The sequence below is a fragment of the Anser cygnoides genome, chromosome 17 (assembly GCF_040182565.1).
Source record: "Anser cygnoides isolate HZ-2024a breed goose chromosome 17, Taihu_goose_T2T_genome, whole genome shotgun sequence".
NCBI lineage: Eukaryota > Metazoa > Chordata > Aves > Anseriformes > Anatidae > Anser > Anser cygnoides.
In genome coordinates this window covers 10,623,754-10,644,100 of record NC_089889.1, presented here as the reverse complement: position 1 = coordinate 10,644,100, position 20,347 = coordinate 10,623,754, and the positions used below count along the sequence as shown (strand labels likewise).

At 37.5% G+C, this 20,347-nt stretch overlaps 1 protein-coding gene across 4 annotated transcripts in view; it reads left to right on the top strand.

Annotated features, from left to right (window-relative positions):
* SPECC1L (sperm antigen with calponin homology and coiled-coil domains 1 like) overlaps positions 1-20,347 on the top strand; it is a 70,036-nt gene that overhangs the window by 19,596 nt on the left and 30,093 nt on the right. For all 4 annotated transcript variants that reach the window (XM_066978884.1, XM_013173622.3, XM_013173621.3 and 1 more), the window contains exons 4-10: positions 1-1,634; positions 3,103-3,310; positions 9,838-9,911; positions 10,416-10,591; positions 12,401-12,564; positions 14,258-14,349; positions 19,613-19,703. In XM_066978884.1, coding sequence (XP_066834985.1) covers positions 1-1,634; positions 3,103-3,310; positions 9,838-9,911; positions 10,416-10,591; positions 12,401-12,564; positions 14,258-14,349; positions 19,613-19,703 — 2,439 coding nt within the window. The remainder of the gene's footprint in view (positions 1,635-3,102; positions 3,311-9,837; positions 9,912-10,415; positions 10,592-12,400; positions 12,565-14,257; positions 14,350-19,612; positions 19,704-20,347) is intronic.

Genomic DNA, 20,347 nt, shown 5'->3' with positions numbered 1-20,347 from the left:
GTACAAGTTCCACAACTAAGCGTAGCACTTCATCTGGAAATAAAGAATCCAGTTCTTCTAGAGAGAGAATACGTGATCGTTCCCGTTTAAGCCAGAGTAAAAAATTACCTTTGACTGGACAGGGGACCAATGATACGGTACTGGCAAAACGTTCCCGTAGTCGCACCAATCCAGAATCGGATATTCGAATGAGTAAGTCCAAATCAGACAATCAAATCAGTGACAAAGCTGCATTGGAAGCAAAGGTGAACGATCTTCTGACATTAGCAAAAACTAAAGATGTGGAAATCTTGCACCTGAGGAATGAACTAAGGGACATGCGTGCCCAGCTGGGACTTAATGAAGATCAAGTTGAAGGTGATGAAAAATCTGAAGAAAAAGAGGCCATTGTTGTCCATCAGCCAACTGATGTAGAGTCTACGTTGCTACAGTTACAGGAACAAAACACTGCCATCCGAGAAGAGCTCAACCAGCTGAAGAATGAGAATCGAATGTTAAAAGACAGACTGAATGCATTAGGCTTTTCTTTGGAACAAAGGCTGGACAACTCTGAGAAACTCTTTGGCTATCAGTCTTTGAGTCCTGAGATTACAGCTGGCAACCACAGCGATGGCGGTGGCACTCTGACGTCTTCAGTGGAAGGTTCTGCCCCTGGATCAATGGAAGACTTGTTGAGTCAGGATGAAAACACTTTGATGGACAATCAACATAGTAACTCCATGGATAATTTAGACAGTGAGTGCAGTGAAGTTTATCAGCCACTGACATCAAGCGATGATGCCTTAGATGCGCCATCATCGTCAGAGTCTGAAGGTGTACCAAGCATAGAAAGATCTAGGAAAGGAAGCAGTGGCAATGCGAGTGAAGTGTCCGTAGCTTGTCTGACAGAACGGATACATCAGATGGAGGAGAACCAACACAGTACAGCTGAAGAGCTCCAAGCCACGCTTCAAGAGCTTGCAGATTTGCAACAAATAACACAAGAGCTAAACAGTGAGAATGAAAGACTGGGAGAGGAAAAAGTAATCCTTATGGAATCTTTGTGCCAGCAAAGCGACAAGTTAGAACACTTCAGCCGTCAGATTGAGTATTTTCGGTCCCTGTTAGATGAACACCATATTTCATATGTAATTGATGAAGATATGAAAAGCGGTCGCTACATGGAGTTAGAGCAACGTTACATGGACCTCGCAGAGAATGCACGCTTTGAACGAGAGCAGCTGCTAGGTGTTCAGCAGCACTTGAGCAACACATTGAAGATGGCAGAACAAGACAACAAGGAGGCCCAAGAAATGATAGGGGCATTAAAAGAACGAAATCACCACATGGAACGGATTATTGAGTCAGAGCAGAAAAGCAAAACAGCAATAGCATCTACCTTAGAGGAGTACAAAGCCACAGTAGCCAGTGACCAGATTGAGATGAACAGGCTGAAAGCTCAGTTAGAGCACGAAAAGCAGAAAGTGGCTGAGCTGTATTCTATACACAACTCTGGAGATAAATCAGATATACAAGATTTGCTGGAGAGTGTCAGGCTGGATAAAGAAAAAGCAGAGACACTGGCCAGCAGCCTGCAAGAAGAGCTGGCACATACTCGCAATGATGCCAACCGGTTGCAAGATGCCATTGCTAAGGTAGGGTTTACATCCTGTGCTTTAACATCACCTGTATATCATGACTCTTACTGTTGAACGTTGTAGTTCCTTCAGAAGTAAAGGATTAGTGACAAGGTTAATCAGATTATGGTATGGTTAGGATTAGTGACTTTCTTAACTTTTATAATAAAAAATGCTGAAGGCTTTAAAAAAAAAAAAAGTGCATGGGTGCATTCAGCAACAGCGTAACTGCTTCGTTACTTTTTAAAATACCTGTATTTAAACACCAATACTTATGTCCAGGGTCAAACTTGTACATTATCTTAAATACTGTTTGAATTTTGTGCTTAAATTGCATGCCTTTTGCAAGAGTTTCAAGGAGTTGGTGCCAAACTGGTGGATGTTACTGAGAGGGTGGCTGGAGTAAAGCTTTGAGGTGGTAACCCAGCTATTGATGACTTGTAGAGCCTTTCACAGATGTACAGATAATATTTTAATGTTTCAGCTTATTCAGGTTGGTTCAGTTAACTTAGAATAAACTAAGGATAAAGAAGGCAGAGAAGTATTGTCTTTTTCTAAAGGAGAAATGACTAATTGAGGGAGACAGGTATTTCACCAAATGTAATTTAATTTACTAAATAAAGGTTTTAGTTTTAATTGAAAAAAAATACATAAGCTTTTAACTGATCCTTAAGTATGGCAAATACATAAAGGTTTTTGATAATCATCTGTCCAGGAACAGCTTGTATGTTAATTGCGTTTTGAATGAAAATGTTTGAGTTCTAGAACAGCTATTTGGACTTAAATGAAACTAATTTTATCTAGCAAACGTATTTCTTGTGTATTTGAAGGTGTATCTTCCTGATGAGAAAGTTCGTTTGATGTCTGAGCTTTATGTTAGTTGCAGATCAACATGTTATTCATGATGATCAACAGCCAGTTAGAATCAACCTTAATTTGAGATTTAAAAAACTAAAATAAAATTTTAATAATTAAACTTGGGTAGTGCTATTAAAATAAATACCAAAACAGGTGATTTAAAGTAGTGCATTTTGTGGATTAAAATTGCTGCCTGTGTTGACCTGCCCAAAGGCATGACCCTAATTTTTCCTGTTGGGCATGGGAGTGAATGTTAGAGACTCTAATCTCAGCTTGTTATTTAAGTTACAGTTTCATGAGGCAGGGTAAAACGGTCTTGCTGCTTCTGAAAAGAAGTCTACTACCTTTCCCTGTGTGTTGTTTTTTTGGTTTTTAATTAAGCAGATCAGTGGCTTCTAAGACTCTTCTTGGTAATACTTCAACTCACACATCATACACACAAATGTGAAACTTGCTACTAGGGTAATAAAATGAATCCTCTCAGATCCAGCAAGCACTAAAACAGATGCACAAAAGAGCGGACTTCTTATGGTTGCAAAAAAAAAAAAAAAAAGTATGCTAGTTACAGAATTCAGTGTGTTTTAAAATGCAATCAATTTAGTTATGACACAGGGTATTTCTTTTTCAGGTTGAAGATGAATACAGAGTGTTCCAAGAAGAAGCCAAAAAACAAATTGAGGATCTTAATGTGACTCTAGAAAAACTTCGGACAGAGCTAGATGAAAAAGAGACTGAGAGAAGTGACATGAAAGAAACTATCTTTGAGTTGGAGGATGAAGTAGAGCAGCATCGTGCTGTGAAGCTTCATGACAATCTCATCATATCTGATTTAGAGAGTAAGTGTTACGAGTTGTTCTTGTGAGAGAAATGAGAATTTAAGAACTGATGAAACAGAATGCTGAAATAGTGAAAATATTCTCACTTGTATTTTGTATGTCTAAATTCAAGTCAGACTGGGCTTTACAGAGCTCTTATAATGCTAGAAAAAAAAATCAAGTTGGCTTTGCTTCTTCAGTCCTAGTAGTAGTTGGTGTGGGAACAAAAACCTGTGAAATGAGAAGAAACATGTACTCTGACAATGCTGTTTTCAAGGTGTTTTTCAAGGTAGGAGGACGTGTAATTTCATGCTTAATAATAGTGTACTACTTGTGTATTTTGGAGACTAGATGATTGATTTATTTTTTTTAAGAATGCTCTCTTTTTCAAGTGTCCAAATATCAGGATTTACCAGGTAGCTTGAGAATGTTTAAAAGTGATTTCTCCCACCTGAAGAAAGATCTCTTTAGTTGAGAAATGGATAAATGGAAGTCCTGAAAGCTGGAAATATCAGAGCTGACTTGACAGTGGGGATGTATTGTGCATCTTTTTCTGCATAGGTTTGCTCAAGTCATGAAATTGATCTGTGAACATAAAAATGAATCTAACAAACTTCAAGCAAGTCAAAATAAGACATTATCTGTTGACTCACTGGAGAAGGAACTGTTGGAGCCTGTAATGAAATTCATGTTTACTGTATACTTGTCTATCTGTCTGTGCCTTAGTTCCCTCTCTGATCTGAGACCTGTTCAGACATTCCTACCACAGGCTGGAATTCTGCAATTAGTCTCCATCTAAACAAGAACTTGGGCAACTGTACCCTGTGGGAGCTGTATTTGCACAATACAGGGTTCAAATATGTGCTATGCTAAATAAGACAGTGAAAAAACAAAGCATTATTCATTTTCACAGCGAGTGAAATGTTCATAGAAAGTATTTTAAATTTGTCTGCTATCAAAGAAAAGGTAGTGTTTAAAGCAAGCTAAACTGATTATTCATCTGAAGACCAGTGTCTTCAGACATGTGGCTGTCAGCATAGTTTCCCCAAGCAATACTTCCTTATCTTGAAAGACGATCACTGTTTCTCTTTACAAAATTGGTTTAGGTTTTTATTCTGCTCTTTTTCCCCCCTTTCTTTGCCAACACGAAAGCAAGGTCCTTTTTGGGAGCCGGATCTGAGGCGCATGGTCAACAGCTCTGACATTGGAAGTCATTTTGTAGCAAACACTTAAAGATGGGACACTTGGTTTTTTTCTACTTGCTTTTTTTTCTTTGTCTTAACTGAAATACATTCATACAGGAAAGAGCACCACAGTCAAGTAAACATTTAGGTGTTTACTTAGTAATACTTAATTACAAGGCAGCCCGAATTTTTAGATGCTTTTGCCTTGGGGGTAGGACAAATGGTTTTGACAGATGTCTTGTAGGAATGTTTCTGCAGTCTCACAAAATAGCTGTCAGATATTTCCCTTAAAAGGGTAAAAAGCTGGTGGAAGAACTTCTATCTGTGCTGAATTTTTCAGCAAAAATTGCAATAGTCTGTTACTCATCTCTCTAGAAATAGTTCAGAAAAATCAGCTGGCTGATAGCCTGGTGTGATTTGGTTAGGGGTTAAATCAGCGTAGTTATAGGCAAGAAGGAGAGTGGCATCTAGTGGCCATAGGAAAGGATGGCACCTGAAAAATAGTATTAATCTAAACTTAAACAAAAAGCAAAAATGAGGGGAAAAAAATGAGGAAAAAAAATCCACAACTTTCTTGGACAGCTTGAAAACGCTGTTTATTATGGGTTCTCAGTTAAGGCTTGGGCAGGAATTTCTTGGTGGTAGTCTCTTAAGCAGTGAACTTGTAAAATATGACAAAATCTTGCATTTGCCTAGGGGCAAATATGGGAGAATTTGGGAGAGTTTGCCTAATGGCAAAGTCACTGGGTGAATGAAAGTGGTGGTAAGACAACTGATAAGTGACAGGTATTCAATGATAGAAAATTACCACTCAAAGAATTCCCAGAAGACAGACTTTACAATGGGGGTAAGATGCTTCATAGGTGAGCTGGCATTCAGTTTAGTGGCTAATCAACACTACATGGTAGTGCAAGAACACGGAATGGATGCCCCAGTGCTGTGACTTAGGGAGTGCTTCATTGCTGGCTTTCCAAATGCTAGGAAGAAGTTTCACAGTGATTGGAATATGAAGTTGCCACATTTCAGCTCTTACTATAGGTGTGCCTGCAAAAACGGTGATCTCTCTGGTAAGGACAGCAGAATTTTGGCTGTGCTGATTGAAAGCACACAGTGTGCTCCTGCTCAGTCCACGTGCGGCAGGACCTGTCAGCACAGCTGAACTTGTTACTGGTGGGATTAGGAGTTGCAAGCAAAGCGATTCTGTGTTATATCTAAAAAAGAAACATTAACATGAAAAGAAAAATCTTAAATTTCTTTAAAATATTAAATTTCTTAAAAAAGAAACATTAACATTAAATACAAAACGTTATGTTCTGTATTATTGTAAGTACACTGAGATGAAGCAGCCTGTGGTGGAGATGGGTCCGGGGGGTACTGGGGTGGTGGTGAGGGGCTGGGAGAGGGCACAGGAGGGAGGACGGCAGCAGGAGGGGGCTGAGCACTGCACTAGGTGGCGTGGTTGCTCAAGTTTTCATGTGTGGTTTGGAAAATTTTCAGTAGTCAGGTAGCAAAGCTGTCAGTTCGTCATCTTTGATGACTAAGGGGGTGGAAAGGAAGCCTTTTATTCTTCCAATAAGTTAACAAACGAATTTGTGGGGAAAACTTTGTATCCTGCTTTGCAGAAAATTGATGCTTGTGGGTTAACTTATCAATTGTCAGATGGTTCTTCCAAAGCCTGAAAGCACTTGTTGCATGTTTTCTTAGCACTGTGTTCAACATAGCGGTTCTCTTTATTCATAAGTATTTAAGCCAGAAAATTTTTTGGACAAGGGTAGGTGAGTGAAATGGTCAGTGGTCAGTGAATAAGCAGTTCTGTTGTAGGGCTGGCGTAATTAGTTTTTAATGCTTTATATCTCATTTTGAAAAGGATCTTGACAACAGTTATGAAACGAAATTCTTACAAATGGCATTTTGTCCTTTCCTACCATAACGTTGGAAAGGTCAATCGAGTGTTGGTTTTTAATTGTTTTTTTTTGGCTAACTTTGGACACTTCAGATGTTCATTTGTCTTGCTGTATAGACCTCCTGGCTGACAGGGGTGAGCTCAAAAGCCCAGCGGATAAACAAATTGCCTGAGCCTCTGTATGCTTGTGACTGGTGCCTCTTGCTTTGTAAGGAAGCTGCAGTTCCTAGTAACTGCTAGGCTGATAAAACTCTATATAGATGTCCTAATACTGGGATAGCCTTTTCTGTGCTCCTAGTACAAAGCAAAACGAAGTAGCTAGTACAAAAACTTTGAAAATGCCTCTGTGGATCTGTCTGTGTCAGGATGAATTGATTTGGCATTGCCTATCAGGGACTGTAATGTCATTTTGTGAAACTGCTCCATATTGTAAAAGTTTAAAAAAAAAAAAAAAAAATAATGAAGAAACATATCTGCATATTGTAACTTTTCTTTTTTCTTCTTTCTTTTTACAAAGACTATTGAAATTAAACAATTGAATGTTCATACTAATTTTCACCTTGTAGTGAGGGATTCTAGCTGCTAACTGTAACTAGTAAGAGGTACAGTATGCAGCGATACTTTATCTATGGCATCCTGATAAAATTAGGATGGCATCCTATTTCTTCCTCCTGCCTCCAGCCCTAGTTTGTAGTTTTTAACACTTGTAGTCTGCATTTCATGTAAGTTATTTTGCTACCTTTTAAAAAGCAAGGACTTGTCAAACTATGATTTAAAATGCAGACATAATTGAATCCTGCAGTAAAACATAAGCAGCTTGCTGATTTGTGTATTTGCTATCTTTGATTATCCTACTCATTTATCACAATGGCTCTCTTGTTCTTTACTTACCTCCAGACAATAGTTACTTCTCCTTTTATCTCAGTCCTCTTTCTTGTCTCCTTAAAAGGAGGACACTGGATAATGGTAGAAGGGAAGTACCTGTCCCACCATACTGAAAACTGCAGTGCATACAGGTGTTATGGGGTTGTGCATATTAGGGAGGCTGTGAAGATGCACAAAGGACGGATACCATAAAGCAGGTGTGCAGAGGCTGCTGCCTCTCTGCCTGCTCTGACTGATGGAGTTCTCAGGCTGTGACTGGTGGCACAGTGCTAAGAACGGAGTTCAGACTGGACGGGGTGAAATCACCTATCTCAGTCGTAATTTCTCACTAGGTTTCAAATTCTTGCAGTTGCTAATTGGTAGTTCTGTCCAGTCGTATTTTTTTTTAATCTCTGATAGATTTGGGGTGGGGGAATGACTTTTTCTAACAACTGCTGTCAAATGCTCTGTATTGTTTATAGTAACTGCAGAATATTCGGACCATTGTGTTTTACTTCAAAGCATAAATATACTAAAACTTAATGGTGCGTTTCATATCTCACAAAAGCTCAAAACAATGGTATTATATAAGCTTTAACTCTGAATGCAGTTATAGTTTCTGGTTCGTAGTTATTTTTAGGCGAGCTGCAGCTTCTTGTTAGTAGTACAGATTTTATTTTTAAAAACATTGTCTGTGAACTACCTGTAAAAGAGAAAATGTTCATGCTCTAGATTTCATTTCAAAGTGCTACTGGAAGCTCTTCAGGTTATGTTGACTTGCTACCACTGTTGAAAATTATGTAATTTGCAGTGTGTGTTTTTTTTAACATGTATTTAAAGGAAAAAATGCTGGGGAGGGGGAGCAACTTCTGTAAGTTTGACCTAAAGCTGACATCTAAATGCTGACTTTAGCTCAGCCAAGTTGTATATAAAGAGAGAAGCTAAAAATTGGAAAGCTCCACTTGAATATTATGGTAGCATGTGGTTTGGTTGGCCTGCTCTTGGGCTTGTCTTCAGAACTTGAAGATCAGTTGGATGCATCTTAAAATGGGCAGTCTTGTAAGAAGGAGATACGTAAAGACATATGTCTAACTGTAGTGTTTCAGCTTTTGCAAGCCTGAGAGGTTATCATGTTATCAGGCCAGCTGAGCTTTGTATCATTCTTGTAAAGAAATCAACTGTGGCATTTAAAGCCTCTGAAGTTGGGACCATTGAGGCAAAGTTCAAGAAGTTCTTCTAATGAAGAAATGAGAAGGAATTCCATCACTCGAAAGTTAAAATGTTCTTGTGAATGTAGTTGAGGCTCTTGAATGTACATATCAGCGTACATCAGTTTGTTGCCTTTGATTTGAACAATTGGAAATGCTTACTGTCTTCCAGTTAGTCTGCAGCAGCTTCATCTTTATTGTTAGGAAAAGCTCTTTGACAGAAGACAAGGAGTACTGAAGTTACAGGCTTACTTGGGAAGATATTGGTATTGATGGGTATTGGCAGAACAATGACTTTGAATAAACCCTGGATTTGGTGCTTTTCCTGAGGCCTGACAGCCAAGTACAAATACTGGAAAGTGATTCATCTTGGAAAATCAGACACACACCCAACCTGTGTCAATTGGTCTGTATATGTTGGGCACACTTCAGTCTTACTGTGAAAAGATCATTGCTAATACAAGGTGAAAAAACTTGGTTCTAAGCAGATCTTGAACCTGAACTAAAACCCCCAGTTAATCAGTTGGCCCATCTTTTTTACTGTTTGGAAATAACTGAACAATGCTGTGGAGATGAAATGCCCTAGAATCCAAGGATCAGTGGAGTGACGTGCTAATTAGAAATTTATGCTGTGTTCTTCTTCATTAGTTGCTTAGTTATAAGAATGGAGTAATCAATCACGCTGTTCTTGTGTATTGAATCAAGTAACAAATGAGTAATAATTGCAGTTGCCAGTCTGTCAGACGCCGCATTAGGGATTGGTGCTGATCAAGCTGCATTCCCTTTTGTATCGCTGCTGACAGATTTAAGGGACCATCTCTTTCATAACATGATCTCATTGACTGTTTGTCCCTTTGCTGTAAATATAGCTTGTTTCAACTTCATACAATAGCTTGATAGACAAGAATGTAAGGATTTTATCCCCGTTGAAGGCATAGCAGTGGGTGTTATGTCAGCTGCTTTGTGGCGGAGGAGTAAATTGTAAATCAAAAGGCTTAATGTATCTGCAGCTTGTGGTTGAAGAGGAAAAACCCCTGGATATCCATGGTTTTAGGATCCTTCCATGTTAATCTACCTACCTTGTATATACTGTTTTTGTTTGCTGTTTGTTATTGCATTGTCATTTTAATGTTCTGACACACAGAGAAGAGACTGGTATTTGTATAAGAATCGATCTATTCTGTTCCCTACCAGTCATAGAGCAGTATATACTTACTGACTACTTCTGTCAAATTATTTCTGATCGTATGATTTTTCTCCAGATGGCTATGGTTATAAAAAATGCATTCTGTAAGTTTTTAAAAACATTTACAGATTGTTTCAGTTACTGTTTCTTAAGTAAATAGATCCTTAAATAAGATCTTACGGGGAATTTTACTTTTTTTTCAGATACAGTTAAAAAACTTCAGGACCAAAAGCATGACATGGAAAGAGAGATAAAGAATCTTCACAGGAGACTCCGGGTAGGTTAAAACCTAAAAACTCAATAAGTAAAAACTTGAAATGTCATAAGACCTGCATGTGAAATTGTGAAAAAATGGTATGGTTGGATGTAATACCAATACAATTAATTCTGAGGAGAAAGGCATCATAGGGGAATACATTTACTAACCTACAGAGACTAAAGACTAATTCTGAAAAATCCTGTGCCATAGAAATATGGTGTTGGGCTTGGGAGAAAATGTTCGTAGTGAAGAAAACAAATATGCATTAAACTATGCATGAGAAGATAAAGGAACATTATCTCTGTTTCTAGAAAAGAAATTCATGACCTTTGAAGTAGTTTCCAGCAAAACTTGATCAATGAAACTTGTAAGTTAGGTTATGCATAATACCAGAGATGAGTGCCTTTATAAATCCTCTAAATTGTTTCCTGTAACAGCAGAGGGAAAGTATGAATAATATGGATAACTTTAATTTGACAATTCTTGCTGCTGCTTTAATTGTAAAGTTTTATTTGCTTCTAGGAGGAGTCGGCAGAATGGCGTCAGTTCCAAGCCGATCTCCAGACTGCAGTGGTTATAGCAAATGATATCAAGTCTGAGGCCCAGGAAGAGATAGGGGACCTAAAGCGTCGATTACATGAAGCTCAGGAAAAAAATGAGAAGCTCACTAAAGAGTTGGAGGAAATAAAGTCACGCAAGTATGCATAAGACAACAGGGATATTGTCTGTTTTGTAGGGGATACAGTTTTGGAAATCCAATATATTAACTGTTACTGAGGCTCTGGACGTTTGTAAATTCCGTCACTGTAAAGATGTGTATTCCAACAGGCTGCTTTATACAGGCTTTCAGGGGGTCAAAATAGGTAAGCTTAGAAGAAAAATATTTGTTTCTTTATTTTGTATACTATTTCTTTAAGAATATTTAGTTTGGCACTTCTGTAAAATCAGGTTGTGATGGAGGATTTTTCCCAGTTAACATCTAGACCTGATTTAATTTTCCTCAGCATGAAAAACAAGCAGAGTCAGCTTTTCTGTACCATCATTAATACTTCCTTTTAGTAGCCGGGGCTTTTGGTGCAATTGAAAATACAACTGTATCTTTACCTGAGAAGAAACCTTTCTCTGCATTCATCTTGTAATGTTTTCTTTCCACGGATAATTGTTTCTGGGAATAATTAGAGGTGTTTTGTATAAAAATTAACTTTTTAAATAAAACGTTTCAAATTATGATGTATTACAGCTTGAATTAGGTCATATAATTAGTTAAAAACTGAATCCTATGTCTTTCAGGAGTGTTAGTCCTCAATAACTCCATAGAATAGCAACATCTTGGGCAGCACCATTGTAATCCTGACTGCATTGTCTCTAAAGATTGAATAGCTTACAAGTACAGTAATGATGTTTGCAAAATGTGTATGTGTTAAACGTTTTTTTTTGTTGTTTGAGCTATTTATAGGGTACATTATACTTACCTCCAATCCTACTTCCTATGTAGGCTAGGAGAAAAGTGTAGGAAAAACATGATAGGGATAGGAAGAGCAGACTGGTTACACTGAAAGTAGAAAATTATCTGAATGGATGAGTGATGGTTGCAAGCCTTCTTATCTGAAGTAGGATCACCAAAGTGAGAAGGGTGAATATTAATACATTTTGGCAAGAACTGTAATTATTCAATTACTCCTCAAAAATGAACCTTTGAGGTTACAGTTGCACTTTTGAAGGTACAATTGGCTTGCTGACTCTAGTCAGTACATTCCTTACTTGTCTACATACACAGAACATTTGATGTTTGAATCACTGTAGGCAAAGAACAAGGAGGCAATTGACATAGGAATTGAAAATGGTATAATTACTGTATTGGAGGGAAGGTGGTGAGAAATTGTGTTACAAGATCTGAAGCAAAAATCAGGCAATGTTTAATTACTTCAGGCTATAGAAAATAGGTTGCTTCAAACCTATTTTTTGTCTTGTGAGTGACAATGAGTACCATAACCACAGTAAGTATTCTGTTCTAAAATTCTAAAGTTTTGCTTCAAAACAGATTTGGATGCTGCCTAGAGATTAATGCCAGAAATACATTATTCTCATCTCCTTACTCTTGATTTAAATTGTTTTCTCTTTATGCAGGCAGGAAAAAAAAATCTCCCCTCTGAGCTGATTATTTTCATGTGGTGAAATCTTTAAGCCTCAGTTTTTCCATGCATGCATCTGTATGTATGTACACGTGTATGTATTTGAGAGGAACAGAAATTTAGCTTTAGAGTATTGATTTGATAGATTTTTTGCCTGGTGCTTAAGCTGTCTGGCTGACAAATAGTAAGAACTCTTATATTGGTAATTTAGGGTGATCATCTATTCCTAAATTACAGTGGAAGGAAAACTAGGTTAATGACTGATTTTTTTGACCATAGATTTTAATTTGACTTCAAATTTGTGTTGATTTTGTAACACTTTGCGTGTTAAGATGTTTTTTAAATGCCTTAAACAGGCTGCATTATCGATTTCAGGCAGGAAGAGGAACGTGGCCGAGTATACAATTACATGAATGCCGTAGAGAGAGATTTGGCAGCTCTGAGACAGGGAATGGGCCTGAGTCGCAGATCATCCACCTCCTCAGAGCCAACTCCTACTGTAAAAACACTCATCAAGTCATTTGACAGTGCCTCCCAAGGTAATTATTTTCAACCAATGTAGTGTCTATACTATGTTATGTTTTTTGGGTATTTTGACTTGGACATTTCTAATGGCTTAGCTAATTCAAAGGTAAGTTGTTTTATTGTACCATCATGATTTATAAGTGATGGCTAAAACAAATCAACCTAAACTTGATTGCACAACAGCTTGTTCACTGTGGTTAAGGGCAAACATCATTCTTTGTTTTCTGTTTTATCTTCACTGCTGCAGTGCCAGTGTTTCGTATGCTAGATGCTTTGATTCAGTGCTCCCATATATTAGAAATACATAAACACACAGTACATAATTGTAGCTGAAATCACAGCTGACTTCAACCTTCCTATTAAGTTGTGTACATAACGTGCCAAAGTAAGCATTCGAAAAGCTATGGAATAGCTAGAGCCAAGTTTGTTTCTTTTAATAACTTATGTTTTCATAGACAAAGTGCTTATGAAAGTTAAAAATAAGGTCCAACCAACATCGCTATTAGAAGATATAAGGAGTATTTTCTGAAATGAAAGGGATCTCACTGTTGAGACAGTGGAGTTCACTGTAATAGTCTGATTGTGGGGAAAAAAGGTACTGTTGTCCTTCTCTATAGATGAGTAGAATAAGGAAACCAAGCATTTCTTCTGAAATGAGAAACAGGTTTTAGGTTTGATTGCATGTGAGATGTTGTATGGATTAAAACATTTTCCTCACCAAGCCTTTTGGACTTGAATTTCACTTCTGATAATGTTGCTGTGAGCTTCTGAAGTAAAAAGACCTTGCTGGAAGTAGCCTATATTACCAGAGAGATTTACAGTACCTGTATTGTGTGTGGCAAATCAATTTTTACACACTTAAAGCCTCAAAATGTAGTATGCTATAGAAGTATCTCTATTATTTGGTGATTCTGTAAATGGCTCTATTTCCTTGCGTATTTTCTTATTTCATATGTATTTAGTTTTTAATTTTCCTAGAGTTACCTTAGAAGGTTTTCCAATCTGTTCTTGAATAAGGTTCTCTCTTGCCAGAGTTTGGTAAAACAGTAAATTCCCTCTACCTTCTTTTTCACCTTTTATTTTAAGCTGGTATCTGTTGGCTTCAGCACTCATGCCTAATCATGCTGTTAAGGAATCAGATGGCTGACTCAACCAGCTCAGTATTTGTCTGTTTTCATACTTTTCTAATCATGGTATTTGTTTAATTCAAAATTCTGGAGACTCGTACATAACAGTAGGCCTGTATTAGCTACGGACTATGTAGTACCGATGGCCTTGGATTGAAAATGAGAAAGGAGAAGCAGGTGACAGTGGATATCTTTCCTGTCTTACTGTCCCAGGAGCCTGCTACCATCTCTTTAATTATCTGGAGATCAGAGAACTAGCAATGCTATCATTTACATCTGCCAGGGTAATAGTATCCTGCACCTTAGCTGTGTCCACCCTGCAGTAAACTTAAATATGTTTTTACCATGGATAATATATTCAAGACAAAAAATGAATGTAATTACAGAGGAGTGAACATGTAGGCAAACTTCTAAATGATTTTGCAGGCAGTTACTAATTGAAATTTTTAAAGATGTGATCTGGTAAAACCAGTAATGTAAAATACAAGGAGAGTGTTCGCTATGTGCAGCCAGTCAGTCTCCTTGTTCATTGCAAAATGGTGCAGTGCTCACGATGGTTTCATTTCTGTGTTCCTGCTAGTTCCAAGCCCTGCTGCTGCCACAATTCCTCGCACTCCGCTGAGTCCAAGTCCCATGAAAACGCCCCCAGCTGCTGCTGTATCCCCTATGCAGGTAGGTGTTTTATGACTGCGTTTGATCCTTCTTTGTGAAGAAGAGCATGTGAAACTGCAGCCACTACTATTGTTTGGCTTTGGGGGGACATAATGATAAAATGCTTCTTCAAGTAGGCGGCTACTAAAATGTTCAGTCTAACAGAAGGGTGTTTCCCCAAGGAAACCTTAGAGAAAATGACACTTAGCTGTATTAGAAATGTAAAAACTCCTTGGTTTTGATACAGATACAGCCCATGTCTCTTCCTTCCTGGTCACTGCACCTAGGGTCCACATGGAAATATCTCCTTCAACTCTTACTTTCTTGTAAGAGGTTATTATAACTTAGGTATGTTTTGTAACATGTCCTGTTTGTATAACTTCTGTTTAAGTATTGCAGTTGAAGAAAAAGTTACAAAACACTCGCCTACTACTTGAATTCCTTTGGAGTCCATCATGGAGAACCAAGTTGTAAATACAAGATTTGGCATAATTTGGAAATTCTTGTTAAATATTCCCAACCCTTGCTATTCCTGTAGTACTGAGAAGTCTGCGAGGAAAACTTTATCTACATTCCTTAGTTTTAGACTTGCTGTTTGTCAGTTGTCATTCCTGTGCCTGGAATGGAAACAGCAGTAATCCCCTTCAGGCAACGGACTGCAGATCTGTGCAGAATCTGTCAGCAGTCATCAGTATAAATGTATCCCATGTTGCACAGGCTTTTGATATCAGACCTGACCAGAGAGGAATGAAATCATTGTAAATTGATTATCTTTGTTCATTTTGTACAGACTGAGAGTTTTGTCCAGTTGCCGATTGTACTGTGTATTTTGTGCTGTCCCCTTTGAAGCTTTGTCCATTTATTCAGCTGCTACAGGAGTCTAGGTACACTTAAGACTGCATCATCAGTAATGCTCAGCTTTATAGATCACTGCTGTTTTTATGATCTCACTCTCTGCATGAAGAGAGACCAGCAAAAGCAAACAAGCTTAAGGACAAAGATGGGACCAGATTCTCAAATAAAAGTTCTGTTTTACTCCTTTAATGCCAGTAATTCTCCCGTTGCCTTCAAGATATTGCTTGAATGACTTTTTGAGAGCTTCTGCTATTTTCTGTGGTTCAGTAACTCTTGGCAACAATTTTTGAAATTATTTAAATGTGACATTCTCTGACATGCATTGTTTCTATCGATCTGTCTCTATATTTCTGTTTATTTCTGTGCTTTTGTAGGAAGAAGCACACTTAATCTCATGTTCTAAAAAGCTAGACTGCAGCTTTGGCAGACAGAGGACTTCTTGACCAAGCCTAAGGCTTATTTAACTTTATTTACCTGAAAATTAACCATGAATCAGAATGTCTTAAAATACTGCAAACTTGCTCAAATTTACTGATCTTGTTTTGTTGTACTGTTTGCCAGAATTATTTCAATCCTGAATTCTGTTATAGAACCAAGTCATTAATAGCTGGATACTCATTATTGGGAAACATTGAAAAACAAAGGGGAAGGCATGTAAATGAAAACAGCTTCTATTGTCTTTTTTGATGATAGGTGGTTTTCTTGGAAGTATTTGTAATTATCCTGAAGGCAACTGGGATTTATGATCTCTGTTATGTAAACTTCATTTAAAGAATATTTTCTGATCAAGAAGGGGTTCAGGTTCAAAAACAATTTTCATCTTTTCCTTTGCTTCATTTTCATATTACTGCTTTGTTTTCTACTGATGTCTTCTATGCAGTTTTTTTTTCTCTTTTGTGATTGAAAAGCAGTATTTTTATAAGTAGTTACCGTATGAGTTGATGTAGAGGCTCTCATCTTACAGAACTCATCTGTGGTTTAAGATCTTGAGTAAAGGTGGAAGAGATGATCTTGGTATGAGTGTTACCGTGCTTATTATCATTAATCTCAGCTGCTTTTAAATGCAGTCACATGGGAAATATGAAGTGGGCACCTACTGAGAAACTGACTTAGTTTTGATATCGCAATAAGATGGATTGGCTGCCAAGAAGATTCTCCAAGCACAGATGCATTGATACGTGGTCGCTGATGCATATCATTTCATTTTTGTATTGGACTGTGACATGAATTTCCTCAGTCTACAGAGGTTTTGCTTGATTTGTTTATCTTCACAGTAACGTGTGCATGGATAAGGGGAGACATTCTTAAATACATTTTTGCAACTGAAAACAAGCAAAACCCCTTTCTGGCTTCGGGTCCAAGACTGTAGTGGAGCATAGAGGTTATTTACCATAGCTTAGTAATATTGCAAAGCAGTTGGGAAAAGATGTATAAGGAGATTGCTTTTCAGAATATAAAATAACCCTTCTGGGTTCATCCAAATGTTTAGTGAAAAAGTTTGCATCTGGTATTCCTCTAAGAGTGTCCAAAACAGATGCCTAGAAAGGAGTGTAAGGACAAGGAGGTGTAACTGCCAACTTTGCTGAGTACTTTCTTTTTCAGTTTCATAGTTGGAAGATTCTTGGAAGCAGACGTAGTTACGGATTCCCTGCTCACCAGTGGATGTCCAGCTTTGCGTTGAGCATACAAACATTCAGGCTCCAAGCAATTCAGAGTCAGACTTCCACATAGTAACTACTTAATATGCAAAAAGCCATGTTTGTTTTGAAATTGCCGTGTGTAGGTACATTGGCATAAATATCTTACTGCAGTACTTAAGTACACAGTGAAGTGCAAAGTACCCATCAGGAATAGGTGCCTGGGTAGTGGTTGAAGGTCATGTTTCTTTCCATAGCCAACAGCAGATGCAACAATTAAGAGTCAGAAGCAAAATATTTGGAGTTAAAGGGATTACTTCATCCTGTCATGGTTCGGCCTCAAATTTAGTGTGTCAGATGTTTGTTCTTCTCTTTTTTTTCTGACCTGTGTGCCTGTTCCTCTTCTGGGGCTGTTACTCGTCTTACAAAAGAAAAAGAAAAAATCTAATGACTAGTAGCTAGCTAGCAGAAGCTAAGAATGGCTGTGGGAAAGTAACTGTTGATAATCTTAACATCTTTAATTGTATCAGTTACTGAAATTGCATTATACAGAGACTACAACATAAAACATTTAATTTAACTCCAAACAATTTTCTTCATTACATCCCATCTAAAGTACTCCTTAAAGGTTCTAACATTTCCTTGTGCTAGACCTCAGTGTAGGAGGAATGGGAACCAGGAGCGCAGATGGCAAAGCATCTTTAGTAATTTCTTTCCCATTAGTAATTTCAATGAGTAGCCTCAAAAGCATATGATTCCTTTAAACTTGTGATCCTGTTTTATTTAGTGTTGAGGAATCTAAACACTGGTGTAATGGCTAAATGGTGTTGAGCAACTGAATGAGTTTGAGTATGTTTGTAGTTGAAGGAAAAAAGCTATATATCAAGGGATTGGTAGCAGCCATACTTGCTTCATTGCACATCAGATGTGTCTTGTAAATGAAGCGAGTGGCAAATCTGCAAGTTCAGCAGATCACTCAAGCAAAAATGTCTTTAACACTTGTAAAACATTTCAGGAAAAATTACTCTCCCAAGAGACACTTGTGCACTACTACGGTAAAGATACTGCCAAGTGGAACTTGATACGTGAATGTATTGGTTGGATCGTTTTCCTCGAATTACCTGAGTCATGACGTTACTATTGGTAGTTGTAACAGTAAGATATTTAATAAGGAACTAGCAACAACGAAGTTAAGCCCAGACTGCACTGTCAACAGGAGCAAAAAGCAGAAAAACAAACAGCTTGTTATAACAAGGAGACAAGACTGATATATAGCAAGTTATCAGTTGAGTACCACGGTCGTTTTCTGACAATATCCGTAAAGGATGTTTGTTTTTAAGTGATACCCGGAAGCTGAGAAAGTGATAAAGCTATACGGTGATCCAGTAGTGTGCCTGCGCTGTGTGTACCTTCCTTTCCTGGCCGAGGCTCTATATTGCTCTGTCTTTGTTATGGCAATCCCAGAGCCAGCCAAAATGAAATTTTTTTTTTTAACCTCACTGATTATTTTATTTGTTTCCTTTATTTATTTATTGGAAACAAAGACTCTCATTTTGATACAGTCCTTTATTAATAAAAATAAATAAAAGTCCTAAGAGGGTGAAATGAAATACAAAGGTATTGAAACTTTGAAATAGCAACCCTTATGGTAAGCTGTTGTAGGGAGCACTGTGCAAGGCTCACAGTTGCTGTTGCTTTTATTTACATGTTTAAGGGAATAATCTGTAGTATACCTCAGGATTTTGATATATAAAGCAATAAAATTCTTCATGCTGTGTTTTGTAGTTGGTTCTTAGATGCTGATAGCTGTTTTCTCCGTTTGATTACTAGCACAAAAGCATAATTCTAGTTTGGCCCTAAATTACAAATAAGTAGTCCTATAATCCTGCCTGTGCTACAGGATGCTGCAAAGTATATACTGTGAACTTCTGTTTATCACAGTTTTGGATATGTCTGTCTTGCCTACATGATTTGGCATGAGAAACATACGAGCTTTGTTATTTTATGAAGATAAGGCTCATTTAACCTTCTCATCTAATCTTGGGCCAGATGGAGAGCTGAAAGTTTTCAGGATAAACACATTACTGGACTTATTATGATTAAATATAGGAATCTAATGTAAAAGTGTGAGTAAAGAATGTAATGTAACTTGCCATAGGCTCTTTGAGATCATTCTTTTTTCAAAAGAAAGCAAACCGGAAAAGCACAAAAACCATCTGACAGTCTTCCTTAAGTCTTCAGCGCTTGGATATAAGTTTCAGGAAGTGTAGGGGTAATTATTGAATTGTGCAGGTTTTATTTGTGTGGCTTTTTATTTGTGTGATGGTAAAAAGCTTGTTTCAGCGTTATCCAGTGGTTATTACATTGTGTGCAAGATGCATCTGTGATCATACACTTGCACTTAAAGCTGCCAGAAGCTATGAATTGCTAAACATTTTACGTAAAATTTGAAAAGACAATATTAAGAAGATGGTTTGTACAGCTTTCCTAGCAATAGTTAAAGCTGAGGGGAATGATATTTCTCATTCAGAATGAGAGGGAAAGCCTTCATTAAACAGTCCCCAGGGTGAACCGTGTCATGAAAAAAATGGAACAAATTTCTAGCAATGGTGTGGACAAATGAAAAATGATATTTTGTTTTATTCTTTCCTCCTTCCTCCTCCTTCCCCCCCCCCCCCCCCCCCCCCCCCCCCAAAAAGAATATTTAGAAGTTGTATTTTGTAGACGTTTTGTTTTGTTCTGCTTGGTTTATATGTAGCAAATTGTTTGACACAAGGATTTTTCTGTTTCAGAGGCATTCCATAAGTGGACCGATCTCCACTTCAAAACCCCTTGCTACACTGACAGACAAAAGACCGAGCTACGCTGAAATCCCTGTTCAAGGTATTCATTCAAGTTCATTTAAACTTCTCAGCAGTGCTAGTAATTTTTCTATTGTATGTAATATCCAGATCATTATCATATTAGGTGCTTTTTAGGCAAAATATTTTGACTTCTAAATGCAAAATAAGAAATATTTTTATTACTTTTTTATCACACATGGTGACATATCAAAAAGATGCTTTTTTGAGTTTTCGACAGAACCACGATTGTATTCTAATAACTGGGCATTAATCTGCTTTTAATGTGTGTATATAAACTGAGATCACTTGCAAAATCAAGATGAGATGATTTTAGGGATATATCATGCTGCTGCTTTCTAGATTTTAAAAATACACACTTCTGGGGCTTCATTATGTATTGTGGGTTGTGTGTGTGTGTTTCAAACTGAAACTGGGATGATAGTTTTCATTGTATTGCACATGAATAACAAAAATATAAACTTAATAAGTATTGAATCTTCAGGAGCCAGGTGAAAAATGGAATGGAATTGACTGATTTATCTGTTTTCCAATATTTCCCTGTTGTGTGAACTTTGTTTTGTCTCTCAAAATGTTCACAATGTGCTCTTCCTGTGAGAGTGAATGGCTATCATGTGTTGGGTGTAGCTCTCTGATTTATGCCTGTTTTAGTTTTTTTTGTAGATG